This window comes from Chionomys nivalis, chromosome 4, assembly GCF_950005125.1.
Source record: "Chionomys nivalis chromosome 4, mChiNiv1.1, whole genome shotgun sequence".
Lineage (NCBI taxonomy): Eukaryota > Metazoa > Chordata > Mammalia > Rodentia > Cricetidae > Chionomys > Chionomys nivalis.
Genome location: NC_080089.1, coordinates 86,424,116 through 86,441,863, shown reverse-complemented (window position 1 = coordinate 86,441,863; position 17,748 = coordinate 86,424,116). Strand labels below are relative to the sequence as shown.

The window sequence follows — 17,748 nt, the reverse complement described above, 5'->3', positions numbered from 1 at the left end:
CCTTTTTGGTTGTTGGGTATTGAAATGAGGATCTCTGGCCAGTGCTCTGAACATCTCTCTAGCCCTCATCGTGTTAATTTGTATTTATAGAGATGGTTTGTTTGTTTGTTTGTTTGTTTGTTTATTTATGGTTTTCCTAGACACTGTTTTCGTCCTGGAACTTGCTCTGTACCTCAGGCTGCCCATGAACTCAAGAGTTTTGCCTTCTGAGTGCTGGGATTAAAGGCATGCACCACAACAATTTATTGTGTAGATTCTAGAGCACTTTCCTTTGAGTATTTGAGGGTGGTGTCATTAATTTACATGTTGTTTTGCCCCCCATTTATTAAGTAGTATCCCTTAAAAAATAAAAGTGAACTATACTAACTTAGCAATGTTTGAATATTGTTAAGTACTCTGCTTCTACAAACAGTTAAGACTAATTCTTGAGATAACAAAAGTGCAGTTTGGCAGATTGTCTTGTAGGAATCCCTTTAACAGAATAGTTAAAAGGTTCTGTTAAATACAACTAGCTTATTTAAATCTATAGAGGGCAGTGTCTCTAAAAATCTTTCTGAGGATACAACCTTAGAGTAACAGTTTTAAATACTATACATATATTAAGAAGGACTAATACTTTATTTTTCAAGACAGGATTTCTCTGTAGCTTTGGATCCTGTCTTGGAAGTTGCTGTGTAGACCAGGCTGGACTCGAACTCACCTGCCTCTGCCTCCCGAGTGCTGGGATTAAAGGTGTGTACCACCACCACTCGGCAGACTAATACTTCATAACCCCCAAATTACATTTTATAATAATTGTATTTTGAGAAGTTTTCAGGATGACGCATATTAGGAGGAAGTCCGATCTTTCTAGAAATTGAACACATGGTCTCACATGTATGGCAAGTGTACCAAGCTTAAACTCTTAGCATCTTACTAATAGTTTAAGCACTTTCTCCAGTGATTCAAAAGTAGGCTTAATTTTGATCACCTGTGTTGTGTTGAACATGGTACGGGCTATCCTAGAGAACATGGGATTCATATTTTAGGAATTAACTGTTCAGGGTCTGGAGAGATGGCTAAGCCAGTTAAGAACACTGATTGTTCTTTTAGAGGACCTGTGTTGAATTCCCAGCACCCACATGGCAGCTCACAGCTGTCCTTAACTCCAGTTCCAGGAGTTCTGACACTGTTACACCAGTGCACATGAAACAAAAATTAAAAAAAAAACAACAAAAATACCACCTCTTATTTGTTGGAAGTTGCTATTATAGATCAGACTGGCCAGAACTCAGAGATCTGTTTGACTCTCACTGCTATGATTAAATGTGGGCACCATCACTCCCCACAGAACTGACCCATTTTTATTTTGAAATCATGAAAATATCAAAGCTAAACATATAATGTATATAATTTTACCCTTTAAGTTAGGTTTTCTATCTAGAAATTTCCCTATAATTCCAACTACGTCCTATCCTTCTGGACTACCAGTAGGCTATATTTGTTAAAATGAACCTATATTGGACATTTTAGAATTACATAGCTTGGGCCTGAAGGGATGGCTCAGCAATTAAGAGCACTCTGGTCTTCTGAGTACCTTGGTTTGACTCCCCCATCTACAGCCCATCTGTTCTGGGGTGCCCTCTTCTGGCATCCAAAGGCAATGCATGCAAATGGTGTACAGATACACATGCAACACATTTTATTACATAAAAATAAAAAATAAATACACAGCTTTCGTTGGAGTTCATATTTTGTATAGTTTATGGGTTTTTGACAACTGCAAATCGATGAGTGTTAGAACATTTTAATAAAGTAATTGAGTGAACTTTCAAGAAGGAAAAGTTGGAGTTTATAATTTCCCAGAGATTTTAATCCACTGTTGCTTGGTCATCATGTTTTCTGGTCTTGTAACAATGTATAATAAATAGTATCATATGCTATGGAAATAACATGATAAAAGAAGCTTGTTGGGCAGGTAGCAAGCAAAAAAGGAAAAAGAGAGTCTTGGGCCCTACGGTACTTCAAGGACACACCTAATTTTCATTAGGCCTAGTTCTACAATCTTCCTAAAATACCACAGCCTTTAGACAAAAATATGGGTTTTTGGGAGGGAGGTAAGATTTAAATTACAATATGTAGTCTCTATTATATAGTATCATGGAAATTGTATTACTGCCCTGAATAATCTTGTGCTTTGTCCGGTTATCTCTCAGATCTTTTTTTTTTTTTTTTTTTTTTTTGGTTTTTCGAGACAGGGTTTCTCTGTGGCTTTGGAGCCTGTCCTGGAACTAGCTCTTGTAGACCAGGCTGGCCTCGAACTCACAGAGATCCGCCTGCCTCCCGAGCGCTGGGATTAAAGGCGTGTGCCACCACTGCCCGGCTGTCTCTCAGATCTTGATAGCAACTCATCTCTTAACATTTTAAAATGTCACATGAATGGAATCATGCAACATGCAGATTTCTCTGGGTGGTGATAACATTTTAAGTGCCCTCTTTGTAGTATTATGACTAGCAAAAAAAGAATACATGCGCCCTCCCCTTCCCCTTTCCTCCATGTTTCTTTGAACAGAACTGGCTATTCTGAAACGCCTGTGGATTCCTCTGCCTCCTGAGTGAATGGAGTGGTGGGGTTGATCAAAGATGTGCACCACCACTGTCTTGGCTTATAACTATACATTTTGTTCTCTTTGTCCATTCACATTCTGAGGGATATCTTGATTCTTTCTAATTTGGGGGAGTTTTAAATAAGGGTATTAAAAGCATCTGGATGCAGGTTTTTATATGAACGTAAAATATCACCTCTCTGGTAAATAACAGGAAACAATAACAGGATAAAACTATATTTAGTTTGTAAGTAGCTGTCTTCTATAGGGTCTGTATCATTTTTCATCCCTTAAACTGCAAATGAAAGTGTCTCTTGTTCTACATCCTCACTAACATTTCAAGCATTAACATTTTGTAACTCACAGATCCTCCTGCCTCTGCCTTCTGAGTTTTGGGATTAAAAGTGTGTTGTTTACTTTAGCTTTAGTTTGCTTATTTGCTAATGACTGGTCAGCACATTTTTCATGGTAGAAATTGTTTTGTAATAGCTTACTTTTTAAACTTGACCAGCATATTTCTTCCTTGATACTTACCCAGAGGAATTAAAATATATATAACTAAAATATATATAACTGGTTTTAATTCAAGGTGACTCTAGGGTGGGGTGGTTGGTTTTTGGAACTTGAACTTTTTGGAAATATTTAGAGAATTTGTTTTTTTATTTTAGGTAAAAGTGCTGTTTGTACGCAACCTTGCCAATACTGTAACAGAAGAAATTTTAGAAAAGTCATTTAGTCAGTTTGGGAAACTGGAACGAGTGAAGAAGCTAAAAGATTATGCTTTTATTCATTTTGATGAGCGAGATGGTGCTGTCAAGGTAAACAAGTGGTAGAAATTTCCTAGGCATCTAAATTAAATCAACATTTTTAGTCATAAAATCAGCATGCTTTATAAATTGAAGGCAAAGTTCAAGTTATGAAATTCATCCAAGCAAAACTTTATTATTGGTTTTACTCAATTTCTTAAGTAAAAATTGTGAAGACAAGGATCTTTAAAGCCCATCCTTGTTTTATTTAATTGTCTGAAGCTTTCAGAGCTAATGTTAAGTATTTTTTTTAAGTTTTAATGTTTGAAAGGCCTTTGTTCATATTGATTTTTTTTTTTTTAAGGCTATGGAAGAAATGAATGGTAAAGACTTGGAGGGAGAAAATATTGAAATTGTTTTTGCTAAGCCACCAGATCAGAAGAGAAAAGAAAGGAAAGCTCAGAGGCAAGCAGCAAAGAATCAAATGTGAGTAAAATTTGTATAATTTAAAGAAAATTGTAAACATATAATTTTGGTATATTTTGTATCACTGAAACATTAAGTACCTTTCGAAAACAACTTGAATTGAGAACTTTGGGTAATAGAGAAATGGCAAGGATCTAAATAAATATTTACAAAGGTATTGATGTTGACCATATTTGTGGTAATTCCTAGTAGCTGATATTTGAGCAAAGGGAAGCAGAGTCTTTAATGTTACTGTATAATGCATATTAGTGATCTATACGGCAATATTGTTGGCAAAAGATGGGGATTCCTCATCCCGATTTTTTTATCTTTATTTTTTAAATTGTGCTCACTGTGTAACATTCTCTAGTCAGACTAGCCTTGAAATCAGAGAGTGCTATCTGCTTCTCCAAGTGCTGGGATTAAAGGTGTGTGCCACCATGTCTCCATGAGAATTTCTTCTCAGAGTTATAGAATATTCTGTCTTTTATTAGGTTGTTACCTTTACACTGAAGAGATACAGAGATTCATTTAACATATACCTCATTACTCAGATTTCATATGATGATGAATAGACATTGTGAAATGGGGATAGATAGTAAAATAAAATATTAAACAAGTTAGAGTCGTTGAAGAGATAGCTTAGCATCAGTTAAGGGTGTTTGCTGCTCTTCTAGAGGGCCAGAATTGAGTCTCTAACATAAACATCTGGAATCTTAGAACCTCCTATAACTCTATCTTTAGGTTAATTCTGATTCTCTTCTGGGCAGTTTTATTTATATACACTTGTGCATACATAAACATATACAATAAACTATTGGAAATAGATGTGTGATGAATTACATTAATTGGAGACACTTTTATAGAGTATCTACAAGGAGGTGTGTGTGTGTGTGTTTAGGTAATAGAGGGATCCTCAAGATTCCTTGGGGGAGCTGGGCAGTAGTGACGCACGCCTTTAATCCCAGCACTCGGGAGGCAGAGGCAGGCGGATCTCTGTGAGTTCGAGGCCAGCCTGGTCTACAAGAGCTAGTTCCAGGACAGGCTTCAAAACCACAGAGAAACCCTGTCTCGAAAAAACAAAAACAAAAAAATAAATAAAAATAAATAAAAATTGCTTGGAGGTAAGAAAGCCTGATGATTTGAGATCTGTTCCTTATCCCTTCACACAAGAAGCATAATGCCTGTTCATGCACAAACAAAATAAAAAAAATCTTTTAGTAAAAAGAAAAAAAAAGTAGGTACTAGAGAGGAGATGACTCAGTGTCATCTTGCGAAACTTGATTCAATTTCCAGGGTACTGGAAATTGTAGGACATCAGCAGAAATTGGCCTTTGGCTTTGTTCAGTGTGCTGGACCATGCCTTCTTATGATGTACACAAAACCACGTGTCTTTATAAAAAGTAAAGGGAAACTTTTTGAGTCTAAGAAATGAAGATAGCACTTTACAAATTGTTAGGGATAAAGACGGTAATTGCTGTGTAACATAAAATGAGTATTCACTCACTCACTAACTCATTCATGACAGAGTTCCTTTGTGTAGTAACCGTAAATGTCCTAGAACTTGGTCTGTAGGCCAGGCTGGCCCTGAACTCTTGGTCCCCCCGCATCTGTCTCCTGAGTGCTGGGATTAAAGGTGTGGTCCACCATATTAGTTATTAGTATTTAATTAAGGACAGTTTTCTGTGAGTAAAGGAAGATCCTTTTTACATATGCTTGTCATTTCATAATCAAAGAAGTGACCACATTCTTGCTTACATAGTTAAATATCTAGTGGATGGATGGTAAATTCAGAGCCTTAATATCAAATGCTAACTAAGTAATTTGGTAACAAATATACTTTTTCAGTTATCTTATGAAACAGTTATCATTGTGATCTTTATTTTTGTCTAAGAGCTGTATTGTTTTGGTGGTTGGCGCCTAAAAGAAGAATATAGTTTTTTTATAGTCTTAATACTCAAATTTTTGAATATTTTAGTCTGTATGCAATAAAAGTAATATTTTGATACTTCCCTTTAGAAAACAATTAGAGATTATTAAAGTAATATCAGATATAAGTATCAGTAATTATTCCAGATTGGGATTAGAGAAATTACATTTCTGACTTGATAAAACCTATAATGTATTTGAAAGTTCACATTGCATCTTAGTTTTTTACTCAGTTTTAGATGAGGAAATTCTCGATGCACAGATTTCAACTTGTCTAAGATCAGTTATTGAAGAAATGGCATTGAACTAAGGCAGTAGTGGTTCTGGCCCTCTGTTTTTCTGTTACAGAGATTTTAGGTTTTTAATTCTTTTGATTATAAGACACTATCAACATCTCCCAGATTTTTCAAGGTAGCAATAGCACCCACTTATATTTCTAGACGTGGTAGGAGTTGGAATGGAACCATTATTCTTGGTGAGAATTATTGCATAGATTAGCTGCTTGGTTTGTGTTCCTTAAGTCAGAAAAAGATAATTTACTACTCATTATGCCAGAATAAAAAAATTATACTCCATCAAGTCAGGTGGTGGTTGTACACACCTTTAATCCCAGCATGTGGGAGGCAGAGGCAGGTGGATCTCTGAGTTTGAGGCTAACATGGTCTACAGAGTGAAATCTGGATCAGCTAGGGGGTACACAGAGAAGAAATCCAATCTTGAAAGAAAAAAACCAATAAAAAATAGCAACAAAAAATATAAACCATCAAAAAAGGTAGGTCTGAACACCTTTTGTGTCAGAATAGTGTTTTGTTTTGTTTTTTTGTTTTTTTTTTTTTTTTTTTTAAGATTTATTTATGTATACAGTGTTCAACCTCCGTATATGCCTTCGTGCCGGAAGAGGGCACCAGATCTCATTACAGATGGTTGTGAGCCACCATGTGGATTGCTGGGAATTGAATCAGGACCTCTGGAAGAGCAGTCAGTCCTCTTAACCTCTGAGCCATCTCTCCAGCCCCTACAATAGTGTTTTTTATGTGTTTATGTTGGAATAGGAAAATGCTTTTATGAATTGAGTGTTATAAAAAGGGAAATGACTTCTGGAGTTGGTGAGGTAACCAAGCAAGTAAGTTGCTAGCTGTCAAGTTCTGTCCCAGGACTCCATCCACTGGTGGAAGGAGAGAATCAACCATCTCCCAGAAATTGCTTTCTGACTTGGTAGAAGTTTGATTCATGGCATATTCGTGTTTCCCCTTCTCCCAAAATAAATAAATAAATATGAAAGTAAATTATTTTACAAGGAAAAATTGTTTTATATGTTTTTTGGTATTGTCGAGCTCAGGTCATGCATCAAACATGCATAAAACATGCATCAAAGTTTTAAGTAAATATGCTCTGGTGTTAGAATGAATTAGACTATTAAAGAGTTTTAACTTCAGTTTCTTTTTTTAAGGGTTTTACTTTTTATTTATGGTATTAATGAGTGTATGTACATTACATAACAAAGGCCTATGGAGGTCCAAAAGAGGGTGCTGGATCCTCTGGGAGTGTGAGTTGCCATGTCTGTCCTGAGAACCCACCCAGGTCCTCTGCAAGAGCAGCAAATACCCTTAACCTCTGACCCGTCTCTCCAGACCCAACATGAGTTACTTTTGTGATTGCTTTTTATCATTCTTTTGAAGCTGTAATTTTATGCTTTTGTTGTTAAGAGGTATCTTTTTCTCATGAAATGTCTGCTTCTCTTGTTTGGTTAAAACAATAAGCAATACTAGTGATTTTGGAAGGGCATCATATCCTTTTGAATAGGATATTTACTCTTAATAGTATGAATAGCTGGTTTTTCTAAAGTTGAATGTTGTGTTTATGTGTGCAATGAAAAATGTTAGGAAATAATGAAGAGGTTTTTTTTTTCCTTTATTACTTTCTTAAGGATGTATCTCTGTTACACATTGATACTTTCTTGTTTGTCATACCACTTTTATTCTACAGTGATATAAGCACTGTGTTTCTTGTTAAGGTTAACGGAGCAAATTTTGCTTTCTTTTTGTTTTTCAAAACAGGGTTTCTCTGGGTTTGGATCCTGTCCTGGAACTAGGTCTGTAGACCATGCTGGTCTCCAACTCACAGAGATCCGCCTGCCTCTGCCTCCTGAGTGCTGGGATTAAAGGTGTGCCCCACCACTGCCTGGCCCCAAATTTTGCTTTCTAAGTTTACTGAAGTTCAAATGATTTGTTTTAAGAACAGAAAAATTGGGGCTCAGAGGTTAAGATCACTGCCTGCTCTTCCAGAGGTCCTAAGTTCAATGACAGCAACCAAATGGTGACTCACAACCACCTAACCATCTATAATGAGATCTGATCCCCTTTTTCTGGCATGCAGGCAGAACACTGTGTACATAATAAATCTTTATGATTTGAAATGTCCATTTTGCTGACGAAAAATTTGGTCATTTGCTTATCTTAACTTGACATTTCCATTTTATTTGATAATAAGTGGAGTAATAGACATGTAATTGAGAGTGACATATTTGAAAGCCTAAGCAGTTTGTAAAATTTTTGTTAGAGGAATTTATATCCTTGTAAAATCATGAAGGTTAAACTAGATAATAACTAGATATCTCTAGATAACTAGAGAGTTGTGATATTGGGATGACTGCTTTTATCTTGGTCTTGATCATTACTGCTAAAAACTTAGCATAGTGCAAATAATTCTGTATTAAAGTCTTAAAATAAACTTTGTTACAAAGAAATGCCTGCATGCTAACTCACTAATTTGATTTATGCTCTAATTTTTGTCTTTTTCTTAATAGGTATGATGATTACTACTATTATGGTCCACCTCATATGCCCCCCCCAACAAGAGGTCGAGGGCGTGGAGGTAGAGGTGGCTATGGATATCCTCCAGATTATTATGGATATGAAGATTATTATGATTATTATGGTTATGATTACCATAACTATCGTGGTGGATATGAAGATCCATACTATGGTTATGAAGATTTTCAAGTTGGAGCTAGAGGAAGGGGTGGTAGAGGAGCAAGGGGTGCTGCTCCATCCAGAGGTCGTGGGGCTGCTCCTCCCCGTGGTAGAGCCGGTTATTCACAGAGAGGAGGCCCTGGATCAGCAAGAGGCGTACGTGGTGCGAGAGGAGGTGCCCAACAACAAAGAGGCCGCGGGGTACGTGGTGCAAGGGGTGGCCGCGGTGGAAATGTAGGAGGAAAGCGCAAAGCTGATGGGTACAACCAGCCAGATTCCAAGCGGCGCCAGACCAATAATCAGAACTGGGGCTCCCAACCCATTGCTCAGCAACCGCTCCAAGGTGGTGATCATTCTGGTAACTATGGTTACAAATCTGAAAACCAGGAGTTTTATCAGGATACTTTTGGGCAGCAGTGGAAGTAGAAACAGGAGGGCATCTGTAAAATTGGAGACTGATAGGTTGACCAGAAACTGGCCCTAAATCTGGACAGGTGCCGTTTATAATTTGAGACATCTGGCAAGATTTTTCTTTTATGTATATATTTTAACATTCCGCTTGGACACGAACAAAGCCACACTTCTAACTGCTTCTGGCGAACTGATTTTATTTTTACTTTTAATTTTTTCCAATAAAGGTATTCTTAGATAAGAGGAAAATAGTTAATGAGTTTTCATTCCAGCTTGAGAATTTGGCTCATTTGGCTATAGTATATACAATGTTTCTGGGTAGTGTCTAGATTTGATGTTTTGAAAAGGTGATTAAAAACCGAGTATGTCTTGTATCAGAGCAACTATTTGTATGTTACCAACTTAAATTGCTAGGATAAGGTAAATTGGTACACAACTGCTATTTTTAATTTATAACTTTGACCTAATTGGGTTTTCAAAAACCATTTGGCTACTTGTATTTTTTCTGCTGTTGTTAATTTCAATAAAAATTCACACCTACATGTATACTTACTAAAACTGTGTTTACAATTCGTTTTTCACAAAATTTCCTGCAAATTTGGTTCAAATTGTATATAGCATGTCAAGGCCAATTAAAGGGTTTTGTGCCTTGTTAATTCTTGTGTGGAATATGTCTGCACATAACACAGCACTGATTTGTTGAAGTTTTCTGCATTTGGTTTAAACAGACTTCATGTTCTCAACCAAAATTTTAATTAGAATATGTAGAAAGTTTAAGTTGGTAAGTATTTTTATAGCTTTTAATTTTATGATAAACTTTAACAAGGACAATTACAGGCATTCTCAAAGTGTTGTAGGATACACTTAACACTTTAGTTGTTTGAAGTTTGTCCTAACTTAATCTAAAACTTAATTGAGTATATTGCCCTCTATTATTTTGTGCAGCATGGGACAGCAAAGAAACACTAATGTGATATTGGGAATAATGTGAGTGATTAATTTATCAGTTGAATTTTCTTTTAAGACATTGTGTTTCCCTCTAAAAGGAAAAGAAAAAGAACATTTTTAATTAGTAAATATTGAAAGTTTAAGTTTACAGATTGATATCCAAAAATCTCATAGTGTGGCTGTTGCCATTCGTATTCAAAATTTATTTTGGTTATGTGGTGTATAATAGTAATGCTGTGAAAATCAAGATTTTTTTCTTCTTTTTTTTGTGCAGAGGTGGGGATAGGTAGGTTAAAGGTCAAATGTGGACCTGCAGTTCTCCCTAAATTTAGAAATATATATTTGACAGGGTAAGTGAGACAGATATATAAGAGTATGCTTTAAAAAATGTAAACCAATGAATTCTAGGTAAACAAATCTGAAATGTTTGCTTTAAATATATATTCATTCCATGTCTCAAATAGGAATTCTTATAAATTTATTGGATAAATCCCTTAAGGTATAACTTTTTTTTTAGTGCTTTAAAAATTAGTTTTAAAATCAGTTTGTGAAAAAAGTGGGGTTCTCAAACCTTAGTCAAATACCCCCCACAAAAAATATCAAACCAAAGATTGAACTGAAAGCAACGAGAAAACCACGTAAAAGGAAATTTAGTTATTCTAAAGGCAACTAACTTTTTGGATAGATTTTATATAAGACTTAGGGTATTTAAAGCTTTCTTACTTTTAATGTTATCATTAATGTATATACACATAATTACTTTAAAATGATTTATCTAACTGATTCCTTTTGTTACCTGGCTAGCAGGGAAAAGGGGTCGAGGCCGGTCCTGACCTGTTACAATGAAGACTGACTTGCTATGTTGGATTACACCAGAAGCTTGCAGTGGAGTAATGGTAAGGAAAATCAAGCAACCTTAAATATCTCGGCTGTATAGGAGCATATTCTATTGCAGAAGACCTTCCTATGAAGATCATGGAATCAAATACGGGACATTGAACTAATACTTGGACTTTGATATGAATTTCTTTAACAATTTTCTCTGCAGTGCAAGTTATTAAACTAAAGCTACTCTATTTTCCAAATGTGTTCCAACAAAAATCCTTCATAACTTCTAGCATGGTATCTTAATAAAGAATAAAGTTCTTCTCTTTAAAAAATCTGCTCTAAGTAGATTTTTCCCCTCTTTTTAATTAAGGATCTCAGCAGTGGTATTCTGAAATATTCTCTTGAATTTGTGCATTTAAATTTTATTGCAGTGATATAGATGAATGCCACTGTTGGTACCCTTAAATTTTATTTCTGCTCACCAAGGTTAATCATGATTGTCTATATCTTTTTTATAGTAATCACTTTTGAATTGTGTTCAGATGCAGTTTCAGGTGTAATCATCAGAGCTGGTTAGTCAGGCATTCCAGATAGTGGTTCTTTTCAGAACCTTTTTTAAAGGGTTGGTTAACTACCTCAGTAGCAGAGGATTGAACTATACCCTGTCTGTACTGTACATAGAAAAATCTTTGTAGATAAAAGCAAGGCTTGTTAAATATGATATGAGGGTAAGATTTTAATAAACCAAATGTAACATTCTTAGTTGCCTTTAGTTTCAGAGGCTTGTAAGACTTCCTCATGACCATCATAACAGGCCTTGCTTTTGTCGTATTTTGTGGCTGAAAAAGCAGCCTTGCTTCTTCAGATATGTAGTTATTTGGATGTATAATAGTTTAGCAAGATGTTACTTTTGTAAGACATCAGATGTTCAAAAAAGTGCATCCGAACTTGTACTAAATACTGCAGTGTCCCTTTATAAAAAGTCAGACTAAAACTGACAGTTGTACAGCAAAGCCTGACATTTGGATATTTTGAAGTTTTTTCATAAATCATAGAAATTAGTATATGGCTGTAGTTTAGCTTTTTAGGTAAAAGGTATGTTTCATTAGTGCATTTGTTACTGCTGATCACTATAAAAATGTGAATCAGCTTTCCATTTCTTATGCAGGTCATGATAACTTGTAGAGTAGAGTACAATCATTTGTGCTATGTTTTTAATTTTCTAAAGCACCTTGATGACAGTGAGTGTTCAGTGGTGAAGCATCCTCTATTGAATCACCCTCAAAAGTTTTTTGCCAAGTCCTAAGTTGATAGCTTAAAGTCGAAAGTGAAATTATAGTTTAAGTAGGACTTGGTGTAAAGAAATACCTTCCCCTTCCCCAAAGGGATACTGCAGTTATATCACATAACCAATAGGCACCACGATGAAGATCAGAGCTTATACCTAAATAAGGTTTTATACACACCAGTTTCCCAGTAAATGCAAATTTAACAAGAAAATTAGACATGTCATATGTTCAAAATGCTCATGGCAAACAATCATTTTGCATTCCTGCAAATAAAATTGTTTTATACTGTAAGCTGGAGGCGAGTGTAACTTATTTTTGTAATAAAGTTTTTATTTTTTTTATGTGTCATTAATATAAATGTGTGTTAGTATAGAAAATCTTCTGGTTTAAAAACTTAGAATTGCACACATTTCAGTATGTTCATTTGTACTTAACATAATTTTAGAATAGTGGTTGCCAATAGCCTGTATGTTTCCCATTAATTGGTTTTATTTTCCTTTCTTTTTTTGTTACCTTAATAAACCATTTTAGTATGTTGTATGTCAGTTACTGGGATAGCTGGGGCATAGAGTGTAATTTAAAATTTGTCAATAAGTATTCATTGGAATATATGTAAATGTGCCTTGCCGGTTGTTGAAACTTACCTACAAAATGAGTATGGGGTGACAAAAATTTGTTCCTGGTGCTTAATGAAACTTTCTTCCACTGATTTTATATATTACCCTGTGCTTTTTAAAAGTACATCTCTCAAATCTTAGTGTAAGTTTGAGGGCTACACAAAACATGTACATTTCATACATAGTAAGTATACAAGGTTATGGAAAGTGGGTCAATTAAATGTAGCCTTCAGCAAAATCAAATCTCAGTGTAATCCTTGGTGCTGGCAATTCCCAGGTCCAAGGAGTAAAATGATCCCATTTAAGAGGTCATTGCCATGCCTATTGGCACTTAACTGTCATACCATTTTTAACGGACACTGTCAAGGTCTTTTAGTTAATTCGTGAATTTATTTGTTGGGAAGCTAGAACAGGTTTGTTTGACTTAACTGCGTTGTCAAAGTTGAAAGATGAACACTTTTGTGAGCTCACAAATGTGTTCTTTAAGAAAACATTGAAGTGTGGAGCTCTGTGGGTTTCTAAGACTTGGCTTTTTTTAGTTTGGGGACACGGGAGGGAAAACTGATTAAAAACAAATTGTGAAGAATTGATGGTTATACTTAAGGGTAATGTAAACATTGGTGATAAAATATAGACTCAAGTGAAAATACTTGACAGTGTTCATTTTAATGACTTTGAATTTAAGCCATTATAATTACTTTTAAAAATTAAATATCATTTGCACTGTTCTGATAATGGGTGCAGTTTTTGAGCAATATAATCAGAGCTAAATATGCATGTAGTGATTAGTGATGTGAACAATTAAGTTCTGAGAAGAAATACTAACCGTGGTATTTTCAAACTTAAATTTCTGTAGTAAAATCAGTACAAACTCTTAAAAGAAACAAGAAAAACAGGCAATGCATATAAACATAATTTTGAATGTTGTGTGGCCTATAAAGCAATAATGCAATTTCTATGGAATGTCATGGGATATGAGAAATGGAAATGCGAAAATAACTAATCCTTTAGTAAAAATGTCAACATGTTAAAAGGGGGAATGTTAACTAATGTAGGTTATTGCGTTTGTGATTTGTTTCTGGGTTCTTGGCTTTGACAGCTTCAAAGAATGAAGAGATGACAAGTTAAATTTTGTATATATTGTCAAGGAAAGGGTCTTTAATAGTCAAGTCCTTTCCTTGAGATAAAAAATATTATCCTTAAATAATTTTGATTGTTGAAAAGTTACCTAACCAAAACAGACGCAAGATTTTGTTTCTGCAGACTACTTGGCAATCAAAAGTGTTCATAAATTTAGTTTATCAGTTTTTAGGAAGTTACTTTGTGAGAAAGTTGTGTTAATTATAATCTTCCCAAGCATGCCTTTTTGTGCAAGATTTTTAGTCATTACAATTGAATCACATGTTAAAAATTGAGAATTGAATTGCATAAAAGGAATCATGTTCACTATGGCACATAACAGCATCATGAAAATCTTTTACTGATTATTGCAGAACTTTTACTATTTGATGCAAATCTGATTAGACAAAAGTATAAGCATTTTTCATAATAGATTAGGAATGTTACAAATGGATTGATGGGGTGATATGGGCTATATGCTTGTATATAAGATATTTGAAAAGATGTATTTAGTATTAGGATAAACATCAAACCACATGGGAAAATTAGCTTTTAGTACAGCTTGTTTGGAATTACTTGGTCAGAAACAGCAAATACATATTTGATGTAGTTACTGTTTGATGGGAGAAATTAATATATAGAAGGGCTTCATGCATTAAAAAAGATAGTCAATCCTAGAGTAAATGGTTACTCAGGTTCCTAACACTCCAATAATACCATCCAAGACTGTTTTCTCCCCAGTTATACATAGCAAGAACAGGAATTCAGTAGTGGGTATAAAGTTCACAAATAAACAACTTACTTTAACAATACATGCAACAGACTTCTTGGGATGATTTTTATGGTGTAGTATTTACTTAGTAATCTTACCACTCTATAGGGCATGCCACTAAAGATGCTAATTATGAACCAAGGCTCACACAGGCATTTTTTTTAAAAACTGAGCCATGTATTGATGGACTTTTGGAGTCTGTCACTTTTTAAAAGTTCTTAAAACATAGACCATATTAGCACCACAGTCTGCCTTCAATAATATACCTAAAATGTTTTTCAGGACCAGAAGCATTCAGTTGGACAACAATTTTTGCAAATGCAAATCAGTATTACTCTGGGTCAAAGGTTAAGTTTTTAATATTAACAGTAGTCTGGTAAACATTTAGAAATCTGACATTGAGAAACAAAAGCTTGTACCTGAGTATTTTAATTAAATTAGATTTTAGCTTATTTAAATTCTTTTACATTTATTTATCCATAGAATTTATATTTATTTCATTCCTTTTGTCTCACAGAAAGCTGTCTGCAGGCTTTTTGATTTGGATTAGATTTGTGAAGTACTGTCTTTCGCCAAAAACCTCAAATTACTTGTTTTTTTCCCAACGTAGTGGGTTTGTGCTTGTTTGGAGATCAGTTCAAAAACTATCTGTACTATCTGTACTGCCTCTGATGTTAAGATTTTATGTATAGCATAAGGAAGCTAGCTCTGACTATATTTTCCTAAGAATAAAGACCTATTTTTGTAGCATGTCTTAGGATCTCCAGGAGTCCAAGAATTATTGTGGGTGTCCTCTACTTCATCATTTTTCACTCAACACCTTTTTAATAGACACTTGGAATCTTTAGTGCTTTGTCGCGTTTTGATCATGATACATTCAAATAACTAGGAAATGGTAAAAACAAATTCCCCACATACCTCTAATTGCAAGTTACATGACTGGGAGATGTATAGAATAAATGTTTTTGCGCTGGTCTTCATTTAATTTTAAGTTATGGAACTATATGGTCACATATATGCCAAAAGATTTATGAACTCCATAATTTGTTTTGGGAACATGCTTCACCATGTAGTGTTCTTCTATTCTCCAGTTTTATTTCTGGCAAATAAAATTTCTTTGAAGATTGGAAAATGAGATTGAAGTACCAAGTAATTCAGGAGAGGGGATGAAGAAAATGATCTCTTGATAAAATTTGCATTTAGATTACTACAAATGAGTTTATGTGAATGAACTCTGCTCCATTGCATATAAAGTCAGTGACCACGTACAGGACTTGTAAGTATATTCTGGCTCCTGGTTCCAGGCTAGAGTTGGAGGTGGGGCTAGGAAGGAGATGGGGTGGTGTGAAATACTTTAGGGACCCTCACTACTTGATTGAAATAGTTTCTGTTGTATCTGCTCAAGTTGATATTTATTAGTATCATTTCAAGACTTAGAAGTAGGGAAGGCCTGGTAAATCACTTTGGAAGCCATTTAAAGATTAGTGTCTTCAAATGTAAGAAACATTCTGAAATGTATTTCTCACACAATAAGTTTAGTTGTGATAAAAATAGGGTCACTATAGAAGTTGCTTTTTACAAGCTTAAATGATGTGGTTTGTGTTACAGTTTAAACCCAATTTCTGATTAGAGAATTACAAAAGTCATAATAATTTCATGTCTTCTCATTCCTTAAACTATTCCTAAAGGATGGTTATGATGAAATTTCAACTTTGAGAGAAGTTATGTCAGTTTTTTTAGCCTTTCCGGGGAAAGGGGTCAAAAGGATTGGGTAGACGAGCTATTTCTGTAGATTACTGGGTAAAATAAAAATAAGACTTGATAATAGTAATGCAAGATTTATGGAAAAGTTCCGGATTCTGCATGACACCCCACTGAAGTCCTGACATTCCTCTTGTGTCGGGGATCGTTTAATGGTGCTAACTTCAAAATGAGATGAAATTTGAGTAGTCATGGCATTTATGAAATATAGGTACTATACTATTTGAAGGGCAAATTCCCCAAACCTGGATGCATATACATCATTAATTAAAACCGAAAGAGAACATCAATATTGATACTTGTTATAGAAGAGCCAGTTGTACCTGATAGTGCATTTTATAATCACAGGAGATTGAGGCAGAAGCTTGAAGAGGTAGGAATTTCATTTGTAATTGCTCAACTTATTTAATATGCCATGACGAATTAGAAAAGTATATGAATTACTTGTTCTCATTTAGTTTGAATGTCCCTCGGGACAGAAACAAAAGAGAACAAAAATAAGCAATACAGTAAAGTTCATGTTTATATCTGCACATTAAACTTTTTAACTTCTGTTCTACAGTTAACGTGTATGTAGTATATTAATGTTTTGGGGAAAAGAATTCACTTTGCTGTTTTCATCTTGAAGGTATAAAGGAAGTTTTTGGGAATGTTTCAGAATTAAGGACAAATTCAATTCCTTTAGACTTTTACATTTCATGTTCCTTTTAAAAAAATTATACAAACTCTAGGGGACCTTGGGTTCGTGAAAATCCATTTAGCATTTAGGAGTGTCAAGTAAAGGAGACAGAATATACTATAATCATTCAGTTTGTATGGCATACTGCTTTTTTGATCAGTTTGCTTGAGTTACCTAGTTATGATCATGTTTATTTTTTATCTTTTAGAATGGAAGCTCCTTGAGGGCAGGACATGTGAGTAATAGTGTTATGCAGGCAGCTCAAAAACAATCTTGAACAGTTTTCAGTTCGTAGATGCTCAGGTAATTGGCTGTATTGTTTAATTTATTTAGAATCTTTTTATATGCTAACTGCTGCCATTCTAGTAAATTAAGGTTGTGAAGTTCCATGATTAAATTTTTAATACATTTTTTAAAAAATAAAAAATAGTATTGCCATTTTCAGGGTCATAGGCAGTAATGATTTAAATGCTTTCTGTGTTTTATAAATACTTGTGTGAAAGTCACTATTTACATTTTCCTAATTTGAAATTGGAAGACGAAAGAATGCTTTTAAGTCATCATTAGCAGTGATCCTCCCGAAATTCAGCCTATCAATTTTCCTTTGATAATGTTCAATTTAAGTGT

The 17,748-nt window shown here is 34.6% G+C and overlaps 1 protein-coding gene across 4 annotated transcripts in view; it reads left to right on the top strand.

Annotated features, from left to right (window-relative positions):
• Positions 1 to 12,464, top strand: part of Syncrip (synaptotagmin binding cytoplasmic RNA interacting protein) — a 36,525-nt gene extending 24,061 nt beyond the window's left edge. Inside the window, exons 9-12 of one of the 4 annotated variants that reach the window (XM_057766584.1) lie at positions 3,254 to 3,403; positions 3,696 to 3,817; positions 8,532 to 8,898; positions 10,864 to 12,464. In XM_057766584.1, coding sequence (XP_057622567.1) covers positions 3,254 to 3,403; positions 3,696 to 3,817; positions 8,532 to 8,898; positions 10,864 to 10,902 — 678 coding nt within the window. In that variant the 3' untranslated portion in view covers positions 10,903 to 12,464. Of the gene's footprint in view, positions 1 to 3,253; positions 3,404 to 3,695; positions 3,818 to 8,531; positions 9,668 to 10,860 lie in introns of those variants that run through there. The other 3 variants (XM_057766582.1, XM_057766585.1, XM_057766581.1) reach the window with 3 other exon arrangements.
• Positions 12,465 to 17,748: the final 5,284 nt, after the last annotated feature.